Genomic DNA, 14,170 nt, shown 5'->3' on the forward strand with positions numbered 1-14,170 from the left:
TGGAGACTTGCAAGGCATGTTTTGTTTTACACAGAGTGGTAAGGGCTTGGAGCACACTGCTGGGGGAGGGTGCTGGTGCAGCAGATGCTATAACGACACGAGGCTCTTAAACGCACTTGAACTGATAAGGAAAAGAGGGATACGGAACACATGCAGGCAGAAGGGATTCGTTTCATTTGGCATCTTGATCCGTAGAGACATCACGGACCGAATGGGCAGTACCTGTTCTGGAATCAGCATCCACTGACACAATCACCTTCAACATTTGGAGTTTAAAGAATTTAACGAAATGAGATAATTAATCCTTTACAAATTCATGCTAGTGCATGGATCTGGCACCACTTAACCCCTAATCTCTTTTACACTCTTTTTATATGAACTCTCATGTCATCTGATATGCTGTTCTTTTCCGTCTTGCTATTTGTACACTTTTTCGTAATATCTTCAAATTTATAGATCACATCTCCAATACCTAAACTTAAATAACAAAGGAAAAGAGTAACTGGCAATGACTCTAACACCATTTCTGTACACACATTAATAACAGACAGCAATTGGATTTATCTGAGCTGTTGGAAATGCAAGTACATTTTAGTTTAGCAAGTCACATAAATAGCAAGTGCCAATGTTACTTATTTTAGAATTCTGTTCTTCATTAAAAGTCAGCCAAAACACATCTTTAAACACCTGTAAATTATGCAAATGTGGTACCAAATGACACTTCACTCTTCAGCACTGGGCAAAAAATATCTGTCAGATATTTCAACATAAATAAACTCATATAAGCATTTTATTTCAGAAATTTAAATATTTTTATTTTATGAGTAGAACAATTTTACAATGTTATAAACTTGCTGTGTTTCTCACCACATCATAGATTCTCCTCTGACTGGCTTTGCTGTGCGGCAATAAACTATTTTCTCCCGTTCCTAGTTCACATTATCAAGGGTTTCAGATTCGAGTACAAGTGAGCTCTGAAATAAAAACCTCACAAATCAACTTGATACATATTTTCAGTACAGTTTCGCTTAACACCCTAATATTGACTGAATGTAATACTAGTACATCTTATCTCTGCTTCTGGGCGAGAGGAAAGTTATTCTGGTGCTGTGGTCATTATTAATATTGAAGTAATCAGCATTTGGTAAGGAAAGTATTTTTATATTGAACTTCAATGTTACAGGTTCGATGCAAAATTGTAGTTTATTGTTCGTGTCTGAAAACAGCAACAAGAACCAGAAGGGCCAAAGACATTATTCATATCCACCTAGACCTGCAAGAAATACAATCCAAAAAGAAATTAAATGGGAGAAAGATGGTAGCCCTATTTAATTCTAAGCACTGGCTTGATGTGGTTGAATACTCCATTGAAATTGGAGTTGATCACAAATCTAAATGCATGAATACTTTACAAATATTCACAGAACACAATAACATCTGGACAGTTTAAAAAAAAATAATAGTGGGAATTACCTCACATTTTAGTACAACAACTTTTATTTTTTTCATTTTACAAGGATCCAACAATACCTGAGTTAACACTACTATATTTTTTCAAATGTAGCATCATGACAATGTTGCAATCCAAGAAAGTTATTCTGGTGCTGTGGTCATTATTAATATTGAAGTAATCAGCATTTGGCAAGGAAAGTATTTTTATATTGAATTTCAATGTTACAGGTGCGGTGCACAATTATTGTTTATTGTTCGTGTCTGAAAACAGCAACAAGAACCAGAAGGGCCAAAGACATTATTCATATCCACCTAGACCTGCAAGAAATACAATCCAAAAAGAAATTAAATGGGAGAAAGATGGTAGCCCTATTTAATTCTAAGCACTGGCTTGATGTGGTTGAATACTCCATTGAAATTGGAGTTGATCACAAATCTAAATGCATGAATACTTTACAAATATTCACAGAACACAATAACATCTGGACAGCTTTTTTTATAATAGTGGGAATTACCTCACATTTCAGTACAACAACTTTTATTTTTTTCGTTTTACAAGGATCCAACAATACCTGAGTTAACACTACTATTTTTTTTCAAATGTACAGTGCCCTCCATAATGTTTGGGACAAAGACCCATCATTTATTTATTTTCCTCTGTACTCCATAATTTGAGATTTGTAATAGAAAAAAATCACACGTGGTTAAAGTGCATTGTCAGATTTTATTAAAGGCCATTTTTATACATTTTGGTTTCACCATGTAGAAATTACAGCTGTATTTATACATAGTCCCCCCCATTTCAGGGCACCATAATGTTTGGGACACAGGGCTTCATCGGTATTTGTAATTGCTCTGGTGTGTTTAATTGCCTCCTTAATGCAGGTATAAGAGAGCTCTCAGCACCTAGTCTTTCCTCCAGTCTTTCCATCACCTTTGGAAACTTTTATTGCTGTTTATCAGCATGAGGACCAAAGTTGTGCCAATGAAAGTCACAGAAGCCATTATGAGACTGAGAAACAAGAATAAAACTGTTAGAGACATCAGCCAAACCTTAGGCTTACCAAAATCAACTGTTTGGAACATCATTAAGCTTACTAATCGCATAGGGACTGGCAGGCCAAGGAAGGCCTCCACAGCTGATGACAGAAGAATTCTCTCTATTATAAAGAAAAATCCCCAAACACCTGTCCGACAGATCAGAAACACTCTTCAGGAGTGGATTTGTCAATGACCACTGTCCACAGAAGACATCATGAACAGAAATACAGAGGCTACACTGCAAGATGCAAACCACTGGTTAGCCGCAAATATAGGATGGCCAGGTTACAGTTTGCCAAGAAGTACTTAAAAGAGTAACCACAGTTCTGGAAAAAGGTCTTGTGGACAGATGAGACGGAAATTTACTTATATCAGTGATGGCAAGATGGCAAGTATGGAGGAGAGAACGAACTGCCCAAGATCCAAAGCATACCACCTCATCTGTGAAACACGGTGGTGGGGGTGTTATGGCCTGGGCATGTATGGCTGCTGAAGGTACTGGCTCACTTATCTTCAATGATGATACAACTGCTGATTGTAGAAGCATAATGAATTCTGAAGTGTATCGACACATCCTATCTGCTCAGGTTCAAACAAATGCCTCAAAACTCATTGGCCGGCGGTTCATTCTACAGCAAGGCAATGATCCCAAACATACTGCTAAAGCAACAAAGGAGTTTTTCATAGCTAAAAAATGGTCAATTCTTGAGTGGCCAAGTCACTCACCCGATATGAACCCAATTGAGCATGCCTTTTATATGCTGAAGAGAAAACTGAAGGGAACTAGCCCCCAAAACAAGCATAAGCTAAAGATGGCTGCAATATAGGCCTGGCAGAGCATCACCAGAGAAGACACCCAGCAACTGGTGATGTCCATGAATCGCAGACTTCAAGCAGTCTTTGCATGCAAAGGATATGCAACAAAATACTAAACATGACTACTTTCATTTACATGACATTGCTGTGTCCCAAACATTATGGTGCCCTGAAATGGGGGAGGACTATGTATAAACACTGCTGTAATTTCTACATGGTGAAAACAAAATGTATAAAAATGGCCTTTATTAAAATCTGTCAATGTGCACTTTAACCACATGTGATTTTTTTCTATTACAAATCTCAAATTGAGGAGTACAGAGGCAAATAAATAATTGATGGGTCTTTGTCCCAAACATTATGGAGGGCACTTGTAGCATTATGACAATGTTGCAATCCAAGAAATGCTGAGTACAAGACATGCAACAACTGAGCTTCGTCAAAACAGATTGAAAAATAAACTTTATACAAATGTGCAGTGTTGATTTTCTCAGAGTCCCACACCTTTGCCCACCCAGATGACGTCCATACTTGAATGGTACAAGTCACATCTCTGCTTTTGAACATGCACAGAATTGGTAATTTGAGCAACTGTCCCATTGAAAATGGCCTTTATCAATGAATCAATGTGATTTTTCTGATCAAGCCATAAGGTGGCATATTGGGGCCTGGAGATGATTGATGCTATCACTCTGTAGCTTAGATTCGTTCTCACATCTTGCTTGATAGAGCAAGATTTGGATGCATTCAATCACACTAACTACATTTCTGGTGGGAAGTTCTATACATCGTTAAAGAAGAAGGTTTTTTTTAAGCAGCCCCAGCGTTAGATTGCTGAAATCCAGTCAAAAACGTGAATATCAGAACACAAACAAGCCTGGCGTAAAGACATTTTGTAAAAAAAGCTCTCAGGCAGATGCTCTTCTACGCAGAAGATTATCTATCCTATTCTGATGAACTATCCCACCTGACCTGGCTGAAGCAAGGAGTACAAAGGTAGGGTTCACCAAAGGCAAAGCAGAGAGACTCAGAAAGAACATTGTAAAGACTGATCATGTGAATTTTCACCACTCATTTTCTGATCCACTTTGCCTTTATTCGTGGCAGCATACTTAGACCAAAGAATCAGTTATAGAGAATTAAAGTTTAATGAATTAATTAATTAATTATGGATTCCTTAGCCAGGCTTTGACTTGATGCAATGACTTTCTTTCACAGATTAATTATGGAATAACTTGTTGTAAGTTATTAATAACAGCTTTTTTGAACAATTAAATTATCAAAATGTGCAGTACTGTAGAACATATTTTAACAAACAACATCTTTGAATAAATAAAGGTGCAATGGTATTCTAATTTTGTTTCTGGTGAATAAGTGTCACTGCAGTCCTCTGGAATAGATTACCACAATCCCCATTTCTAAAATATTCCACAATGACAACGGTTTATTCAGATTTGCTGAACATGCACGCTGATACCAAAGTGTGGAATTAGACCATCCCGAGAACCTGGGGCAAAATCTGCAGGTAGTTTATTCACTCTCCAAGCTAAAGGTTGAGCTACAATGGGATTGGCATTTCGGACCACCCACTCTCTTGAATGGACTGAAACAAACTCAAATTATTTTTTTTTGGAAGACTGTCTTTCTCCTGATCTTTCAATGGCGGGGAGAGCCAGACAGAGCAGCAGCAGAACCTGAAAAATCTTGGGACTGGTTCACCCAACTTCCTATTTGAATCACCATGTTGCTAAATAGGAACCTAGTAAACTGACTGGTTCTGAAGGTTTCGTAACAGCAAATAATGATCCAAAATAACAGTGCAGAATAAAAATCAACCCACAATATCTTCCTTTTTACTTTGGTACTGCTACCAAATTTAAACTTTGGGTAAATTTGATAACACTCTGTTACTGTAATATTAGAGAGTGTGCCAAAACAGCTTTTGCTCGTAATGCTGATTGTAATCTGAATCCCAAGGAAATATATATTTTTAATTTAATCAGGGGCAGACACCTAACAGAGCAAATGAACCCTTTGAAAGACAGCTATAATGGAGCACAGGGATGATGGGTGTGGAGGATGCAATACTACCAGCAAAGTTTGAAATTCGACATTGTTTACGGAAAATAGGATGAATGGGCATTGAATGCCATGTCTAGAAATGGCAACTGTGTTTGGGAAGATTCAGCAACCGATGGTTAGGGCAGGAAGTCCCAAAGATGGAATCAAAAAGGCTTTAAGTGAGGTAATGGACAAGGGGCTCAGCTCAATTAAATTTGTCTTATTTTGGGGCCTGAAGTAACCTCACAAGGATAGTGTGTCCAGGAAGAGTACAGGTGACTATATGATCTTGAGGTGGCTTTCTCCCCTAACCTGGTCATTGTCTGTTTAAATATCACCAATAATTTTTTTTAAAATTTGCAACTTAGATACAACTTTTTACCCCTAAGCTTAATTGACACTTGCCAGTGTTCTCCATTTTATTTTTGCTATGTCATCTAATCCGAGTGGGGAATCCAGTTAATTACAGTGGTGATGTACAGTCATGAGAGTTTTCAATTTGCAAGACATTGTTTAGGAAGAGGCTTCATTGCTGCAGATAGACACAAAAAGCTGGAGTAAATTCTATCCATTCTTTCTTTGACTCATTAGTCGTTCTGCTGGTGGCAAGAACTAGTTCACATTGTGAACTAATAGAGCTCATCAGAACTTCATGAGAATATGTACGTGCATCAATGTAACGGGTTTTAAATTGCAATTTTAGCGATCTTAGGCCTTCTGCTCCTGCTGATGAGGACTATGCCCAATCCCAAAACACCAGTAATTTGTGGCCTAATATCTATTATTCCATTTTATAATTTTGTTGAGAACTGCAGCACACTTAAGTGCACCGTATTACAGAAATGGAAAACCACTTTGACAGATTTAGCATGACTAGCTTAATACCAAGTCTCAAATCAGTAATGGTCACACTAATATCTTTCAAAAATCGACATCCTTGAAGAAATCTAAAATGGATAAACTTCACCTGGATAGAAAACTCAGAATGTTAAACTCATTCAACTGTCTTTTAGGAAAACAAATTAAATAATTATTAGAACATCCAACGTGACAAATTCAATGCAAAATATAAACACAACTGCAATCTACCATCAACTTGTCAAATAAAATTTATATTATATATATTTTATATTTATATACAAAAGGCTGTTGGGATTACCGGATGCCACAAAATTACAAATCTTTTCACCAAGAACAAAACAACCTGTTGCTTTTGAAGAATACTGTTATTGAGAAGCGGATTCCCATCTACAGCAGGACCGCAGTGCACAAATCGTGCGAGAGTTAGTTAGTTCCAGTCATTTGATATCTTTTGTCTCACAAAAAGAAATGTTTGGAAAATTCTGTCCAGAGGACTCCTGGTGTTCCACAATCCTGAAGTCACTGGAGCAGTTATCCAATTTGTATCAAGTTATTTTCCTTTACAATGAAGCTTGTCATCGCCTGCAGTCAACAGAAACAAAATGGTTAGGTCATCTCCCTGTGTATCATATCATATCATATATATACAGCCGGAAACAGGCCTTTTCGGCCCTCCAAGTCCGTGCCGCCCAGCGATCCCCGCACATTAACACTATCCTACACCCACTAGGGACAATTTTCACATTTGCCCAGCCAATTAACCTACATACCTGTACGTCTTTGGAGTGTGGGAGGAAAGTGGTATAGTTTACTACTTCCTAGTGATGTAGGCAGAACACACATCAAACGGCTGCTCCATTTAAAGATGCTGACCCACCCTTTTATTATAAGCAGAAAATGCAGATAAATGGGTACATAATCTATATAATAGCAGTTTTGGGATGGCAGCATAGTGTGGAGAATAGCCTTGGGAAGTTCAGCAGGTACATTTGCTCACTACCATATCCCATCTTTCCCCAGAAATGACACTACTGGCAAAGAACCTTTGACTACTGCATCAAAATTATGTAAATATGTGCTAATGTAGAAACAAAGAACTAGCAGATGCTGGTTTACAAAAAAAGACAAAGTGCTGGAGTAACTCAGCAGATCAGGCAGCATTCCTGGAGAACACAGATAGGCAACGTTTCGGATCGGACCATTCTTTAATTTGTCGCCTATTCATGTTCTCCAGAGATGCTGCCCAAGAAGGGTCCTAACCCAAAACGTCACTGATCTATGTTCTCCAGGGATGCTGCCTGACCTGCTGAGTTACTCCAGCATGGTGTGTCTAAATCTGTGCTTGTGTTGATGAAGAACATGTTGAACATACAGAGTTGAAATATCTTTGAAATGACTGCAACAGGATGGCAAAGGATCTGGTACAAAGTGGGGATAATAAGAGAAAACAGCTTCCTTTTCCCACCTAAATGCAGGTTAAAGTCTTGTTTCTTATCTCTTCGTTTCAATAACCACACCAAGAGATGGCCAGGAATGCAATGGATCACATACCTATGTCGAGCTGCACTGTAAGTGTCTAGCAGGTGGCAACTGGCTAATTCCAGATTCCAGTCAAACATTTCTAGAATCTTCTGACATTCACTTCTCGTCTTCAACCCGAGACAGAATAGCTGCTCAACCTAACAAGGGAATAATGCGAGATGGAGCAGTTAGACCTTGCGTGGTCAGGATACAGATTACTTTGTATCCTGTGGGCTCAGAGCTACAGGTGAACATGACCGTGCGCAACATGCTTTCTTGTTCTTTCAATGCACACACAAGGCAAAATCCACCCAGATTACGACATGCATTCACAGGTCTGTCACTGTGGCAATGCTATGGCTAGAATCAACTTAACACTAACACTGAGCCAAATGAGAGAGAAAGTAGTTCATGATGTGAACACAAATCCAAGCTGGACAGTTGGAAAGAATTACTCAATCCTTTCAATAGGGGCTGAATACTCCAGTACTTGAATGGCAGCTTTGGTTTCACTGCATCTGCAGTTATCTGTTATCAAAGATATGTCAGGTTTTAACAGCTCTTTGTTAAAATAAGATTACCTGTATAAATAAATGAGATAGACACAAATTGCGGGACAGACAGCATTTATGGATAGAAGGAATGGGTGATGTTTTGGGTCGAGACCCTTCTTCAGACTGAGAGTCAGGGGAGAGGGGGACATAGAGATATGGAAGGGTAAGGCGTGGATATGAGACATCAAAGGGGACGAAGCTCAAGGAAAATGTAGAATAGATCATTGCTACCTAGGGGGTAGAAATGCAGCATAAAGGAGAGACCACAGAAGCGGCTGAGAATCTTGATTTTCACACTGATTTACTCATGCATAACTAAGCATAACTTAGTCTCATACAGCATGAAAACAGGCCCTTCAGCCTAACTTGTCCATGCCAACCAAGATGACCTTTTTGAACTAGTCCCATTTGCCCGCATTTGGCCCATATCCCTCTTGTACATTGTGCCCAGTAGCATCCCATCAGTGGACTCTCAAGAGCACCATTTTCTCATATATTACAACATGGCACGTTGAAAATGATTTATAACTGCAGTGGCCAATACCATTGAAGCATTTGTAATACCAAATTTTAATCCAATGCAGTAAGGTCAAATACATTTTTAAAACCATAGTTAGCACAACTCAGCACATTTTTGGCAGAACAAGTTAAATAAAAGATTTACACTTGAAGTTTCATGAAAACCCTTTGCTGAATAACTTGACAATGGTTTTGAAGCACAGGGATGCTTATAATTTTTAAAGAAGTGCTTGCAAAATATGTTGGATCCTTATCTCTGCTCTTCACATAAGTCACCACAGAAGGCTGTGGAGGCCAAGTCAATGGACATTTTAAGGCAGCGATTAACAGATTCTTGATTGGTACATATGACAGGGGTTATGGGGAGAGGGCAGGAGAATGGGGTTGCGATAGATCAGCCATGATTGAATAGTGGAGTAGACTTGATGGGCCCACTGACCTAATTCTGCTCCTATGACTTATGAATTTGTGAACCACATTTCCATGAACAAGTTACTATTCAAACATAGCGGACTGAAAATATTGCAGCCACTTTAACAACTCTCAAATCATGATCAGCAGATTAAATAAAGCACACACAACACTCAATTCTGTACAAATCGATACGTGGCAACACAATTGCAACTGAATGCACAGATTAAGCTGGATTTAAAGGGAGTTAACATTCTGAAGTAAATTCAGTTCCTATTCTCCAGAGTATCTCTAATGTGGAAGGTCCATTAGTTACAATCCCAAGGTTAACAGCACTGCAAGTGTTGGAAGAAAATCTTTTTATGAGCCCTTAGATCAAATCCAGTAGCAACATCCAGAAAATAAATGCGCGCATAGTCTAGATTATTGAGCAACCAGAAACACAAACTGGTTCTTCAAGGAATATCATTCCTAATGCGGCGTTGGAAGCTAGTAGTTATAGACTTACAATGTTTCTCATTAACTACACTGTGGAATTGTATTTACAATTTTCCAAAAGTATCAAATCTAACTCCCTTGCTAAGAAAGTAATCCGTTAGAAACCTTCATTTCTACATCAACCAAACCATAACTAACTGGATTAAGGAAGTAACAACATTCCACTTGAGGTGCAATGTGTGAACATCTAGTTGGTATCCCAGTAAGTTATTGATTAGATATCAGTACAAGTACAAGACTGATATGCAGGAAGGTGCTCAATAAGGTGCAGGAAGGTGAACCAAAGAGACCGGCACAAGGATGGAAGGATACATGCATTACCCAAGGCTGCCCTTTCTGTCCAAAGCCATCAACTGATGAGATTTCAGTGCAGCACTTTCTAATGGTTGAAGCTAGAACTGTCTTCCCTTGGGGCCTCCACAGCACTGCTATCAGTTATGATTGGTGAGACTGAGGTAAAGGATGATTGTGAGCTCACGGTTACCTTGAGGTACTGTATGGCTTTTTGAACGTTCCAGGTGTGGTTCTGAAGCGCAGTCTGACATTCTTCCATCGTAACGCCATGAACATTCTCCTGAACCTGAACATAGAAACATTTCTAAACGTCTGATTTATTACCACTCCACCTCTCTGGTGTATGGTGTGATGATCTCCCTGAAAAGCATGGCTTCTTGTGAAACATTCCAACAGAAAGTGTTCATTTTACAGCATAAATGGACTGGAAGATATAGTGTAGGCATTTAAAAAATTGGTCATAATATTGAAAACTGTCCCACCTTTCCCAAAATTAATGTTAGCCCTCTCAATTGAGTTGCATTTTAATATACGCTTCCATAAACATTTAATGGTTAATCAATATATACAAACTCCCAATGGTTTATTAAACATCTCTACATATCGGTTGTAGTGTGAATAGCATTAAAAGGGTTAATAATGGAAATCATGCCCCCTCAACAAAACCTAGTGCACAGTAAACTGGGCACAATTACATCATCTATGTTCTGAACACCTGCAAATTGGATATTCAATTTCAGGTGGGTTTATTGTAATGTCAGATGCACATACAACTACGATCGTGCAAATTATGCAAAGAATGAATCAAAATTAACCGGCTGTGTACTACTTTTTAATTTATACAAATGCAACACCTGCTAATATGTGAATAATTAGTTTGAGTTTCCAAATAAGTTTCAACAATCTGAATCAGAAATGCCCTATACTTCTAAAACATGCATTGCAGTTCTAGGTATCCATCATAAAAGCTGGGAATGTAGCTGGGGATAGGCACAAAAAGCCCTTCTTTAGAAGAAAGGGTCTCCACCCAAAACGTTTTCTATTCCTTTTCTCCAGAGATGCTGCCTGCCCCGCTGAGTTACTCCAGCTTTTTGTGTCTATCTTCGGTTTAAACCAGCATCTGCAATTCCTTCCTACACAATATAGCTGGGGAACTAGATACTGTGCTCAAATTTGCAAAATTAATTGGTGAAGGTGCGGGCGGACTGAGGAAATGGTATGATGGACAGTTTCTTCTGTTTAAGTAGCTCACACTTTACATAGTATAATACTGCATGTTAAATTTCAGCCACTAGAGAGCACCAAATAACCACTCCATCTCGTGGCCAAAGACAGGCTGCTTAATGCATAAGTCATTTACCATATGTTTCAACTTCAGATCACCATAAACAAAAATCAGGGCTATAACGAATTTCTCATGTGTGAAGATTTTCATTGAGACACTGACTAAGCCAATTACAAGGTTTTTTTTCCTCCTCCAGCACACAAAAGGCCATGTGGGCAGACAGACCAAGCTGTATTATATTCATTTTACGCATCAATGTTAAGTAATATTAAATATCAATCCAGCCTAAAAGTATGTGGATTAGGTAAAATGCAAAGGAATTGTACAGGAAAGAAAATTCAAATTACACTTACAGTAAAGTCTTAAAATTAATTATCTGAAATTTTTTAAATTGCTTGATCTACATAATTAACAGTAAATGACTTGGGCAGGATAGAATTACAGGACCAGTGAGCATTTATGAATTAGCGGGAATGCAAGTTGGCTTAATTTGATATCATTTGCTGGGTCTGTCAGTGATCCCCTATGACTCTCCTCTGAAATCCGTGGTATGTTGCAGCAGGCCATTCAACACAGCCCGAGCGAGGAAGGCATCAAGCTGTTCGTTTGTAGAATCCTGGAGCATCCTTCATTATGAGGTAAGAACAAAAACCATTATGAGGAAGAACTCAGCTGGTCAATCATCATTCATATTTGGATGGGCAAGGGGTGTTTAGGGATAGTCAGCATGGTTTTGTACGTGGGAGTTCGTGTCTCATGAATCTGATTGAGTTTTTTGAAGAAGTGACCAAAAAGGTTGTGACCAAAAAGAGCTGTAGATATTGTATATATCGATTTAAGCAAAGCATTCAAAAAGGTTCCATATGCTAGGCTGCTCTGGAAGGTTAGATCGCACGGGATCCAAGGAGAGATAGCTGAATGGATAGAAAATTGGCTTTGTGGGAGGAAGCAGAGGGTGATGGTGGAATTTTGCTTCTCGGACTGGAGGCCTGTGACTACTGGTGTGCCTCAAGGTTCGGTGCTGGGTCCCTTACTGTTTGTCATCTATATCAATGATTTGAATGAAAATGTACATGGCAAGTTTGCAAATGATACAAAAGTGGGTGGTATTGCAGTGAAGATGGTTGTCGAAAATTGCAGCAGGATCTTGATCGGTTCGGCAGGTGGGCTGAGGAATGGTTGATGGAATTTAATATAGAGAAATGTGAGGTGTTGCATTTTCGAAAGTCTACCATGGACAGGATCTACACAGTAGGGGTCTGGTGTTGTAGAGCAGAGGAATCAAGGAGTGCAGGTACATAGTTCCTTGAAGGTGGGGGTCATAGGTAGATAGGGGAGTCAAAGAGGCTTTTGGAACATTGGCCTTCATCGGTCAGAGCTCCCATTGAGGCAGCGGAGGGGCAAGTGGGGGTGGGGTAGGGGGATGGAGTGGGTCAGTGGGGGGAGGAGGGGGGGATAAGGGGGATTGAATGGGGGGGGGGGGGGGGGTTGAGGGTGCTACACCAATACAGGAGAGGCTTTGGGTCCAGGGCTCACTCAGTGACACCCTCTCCCCTTCCTTGTCCCCCCTCTATGAGGAATGTGCCCAACGGGTCTACTTGGTCTAGTCTATATACTAAAACTCTCGTTTGTTTGTTTGTTTGTTTGTTCCTGAACTACAGCCAAAACAGTACACGATAGCGCAACAATTTTAGGCCCACTTTACTCACCGTCGTCCCTTTGGTGCTAATGGAAGCGGTTTAATTGAAATCGGTGTTATATTTTTAAAGTTATTCACATTTTAAAGTTTAAATCTATCTCCTGGGGAGGAAGGGGGGAGGGGGTGGAGTTGAGGGAGGAATGGGGAAGGGGGGGAGGGGGAGGGGGGGGTGATGGGGTGAGGGGAGGGGGGAGGAGAGGGTGCTGCGCCAATGCAGGAGAGGTTTGGGCCCAACGGGTCCACTTGGTCTAGTATGACAATAAAACACTCTTGACTCTGTCTCGACATTTATCATTGAAAGCCTGCATCAGGACTGGGAGAGAACAGGCCGGGTTTCCAGTATTGTAGTTGTGTCAAGGGGGTGGGATATACACCAGTGGGTAATGGAGGGAAACCGATTGTGGGCAGATGGAACCACATGTGGGGAGGGGGTGAACAAATGAAGCAGAAAACTAGCACACGGGTGAGTATGTGTGGGAGGAGAGCACTGGGGGGTATAAATTACCTGAAATTTGAACATTCAATATTTATATAAGTTACCCAAGTGGAAGACAAGATGTTGTTCTTCCCATTGGCGTTTGACCTATCCATTGTAATGGAGGATGTCATGGTTCGACAAGTCAGTGTGGGGATGGGAAAGAATGCTGAAATGATACGTAACCAGAAGCTGGAGTTGACGGTAGCAGACGGGGCACAGAGATGGTGTCAGATATACTCTCACTCCAGGAAAGTGATACAACTTGAGTTGATGCCTGCGCATGACCTATTTTAACGTGAAATGGCAGTTGCACACTGGTACCACGCTGATTTGAAAAGCAATGTCTTGGTCGGATAGCAAGGAGGTTCAAGATGAATGGACACAATGCTTCATTGTAAGGACATTAATACCTAGGCAGAAATGGAAATAAGTATGTGCACCACACGGTGGCGCAGCAGTAGAGTCGCTGCCTTACAGCATCAGAGACCCAGGTTTGATCCTGACTACGGGTACTCTCTGTACAGTGTTTGTATGTTCTCCCCATGACCTGCATGGGTTTTCTCCGAGATCTTCGGTTAACTCCCACACTCCAAAGAAGTATTGGCTTGGTATAAATGTAAAAATTGTCCCTAGTGTAGGATGGTGTTAATGTGCGGGGATCGCTGATCGGCTCGGACTTG

At 40.0% G+C, this 14,170-nt stretch overlaps 1 protein-coding gene across 7 annotated transcripts in view; it reads right to left on the bottom strand.

Annotated features, from left to right (window-relative positions):
• Positions 1-849: 849 nt before the first annotated feature.
• tnk2b (tyrosine kinase, non-receptor, 2b) overlaps positions 850-14,170 on the bottom strand; it is a 238,982-nt gene continuing 225,661 nt past the window's right edge. For 5 of the 7 annotated variants that reach the window (XM_078410264.1, XM_078410265.1, XM_078410268.1 and 2 more), the window contains 3 exons: positions 10,219-10,314; positions 7,783-7,910; positions 850-6,813 (listed from right to left, as the gene is read on the bottom strand). In XM_078410264.1, the coding sequence (XP_078266390.1) occupies positions 6,807-6,813; positions 7,783-7,910; positions 10,219-10,314 (231 nt within the window). In that variant the 3' untranslated portion in view covers positions 850-6,806. The remainder of the gene's footprint in view (positions 6,814-7,782; positions 7,911-10,218; positions 10,315-14,170) is intronic. The other 2 variants (XM_078410266.1, XM_078410267.1) reach the window with 2 other exon arrangements.

Source organism: Rhinoraja longicauda, chromosome 13, assembly GCF_053455715.1.
Source record: "Rhinoraja longicauda isolate Sanriku21f chromosome 13, sRhiLon1.1, whole genome shotgun sequence".
Lineage (NCBI taxonomy): Eukaryota > Metazoa > Chordata > Chondrichthyes > Rajiformes > Arhynchobatidae > Rhinoraja > Rhinoraja longicauda.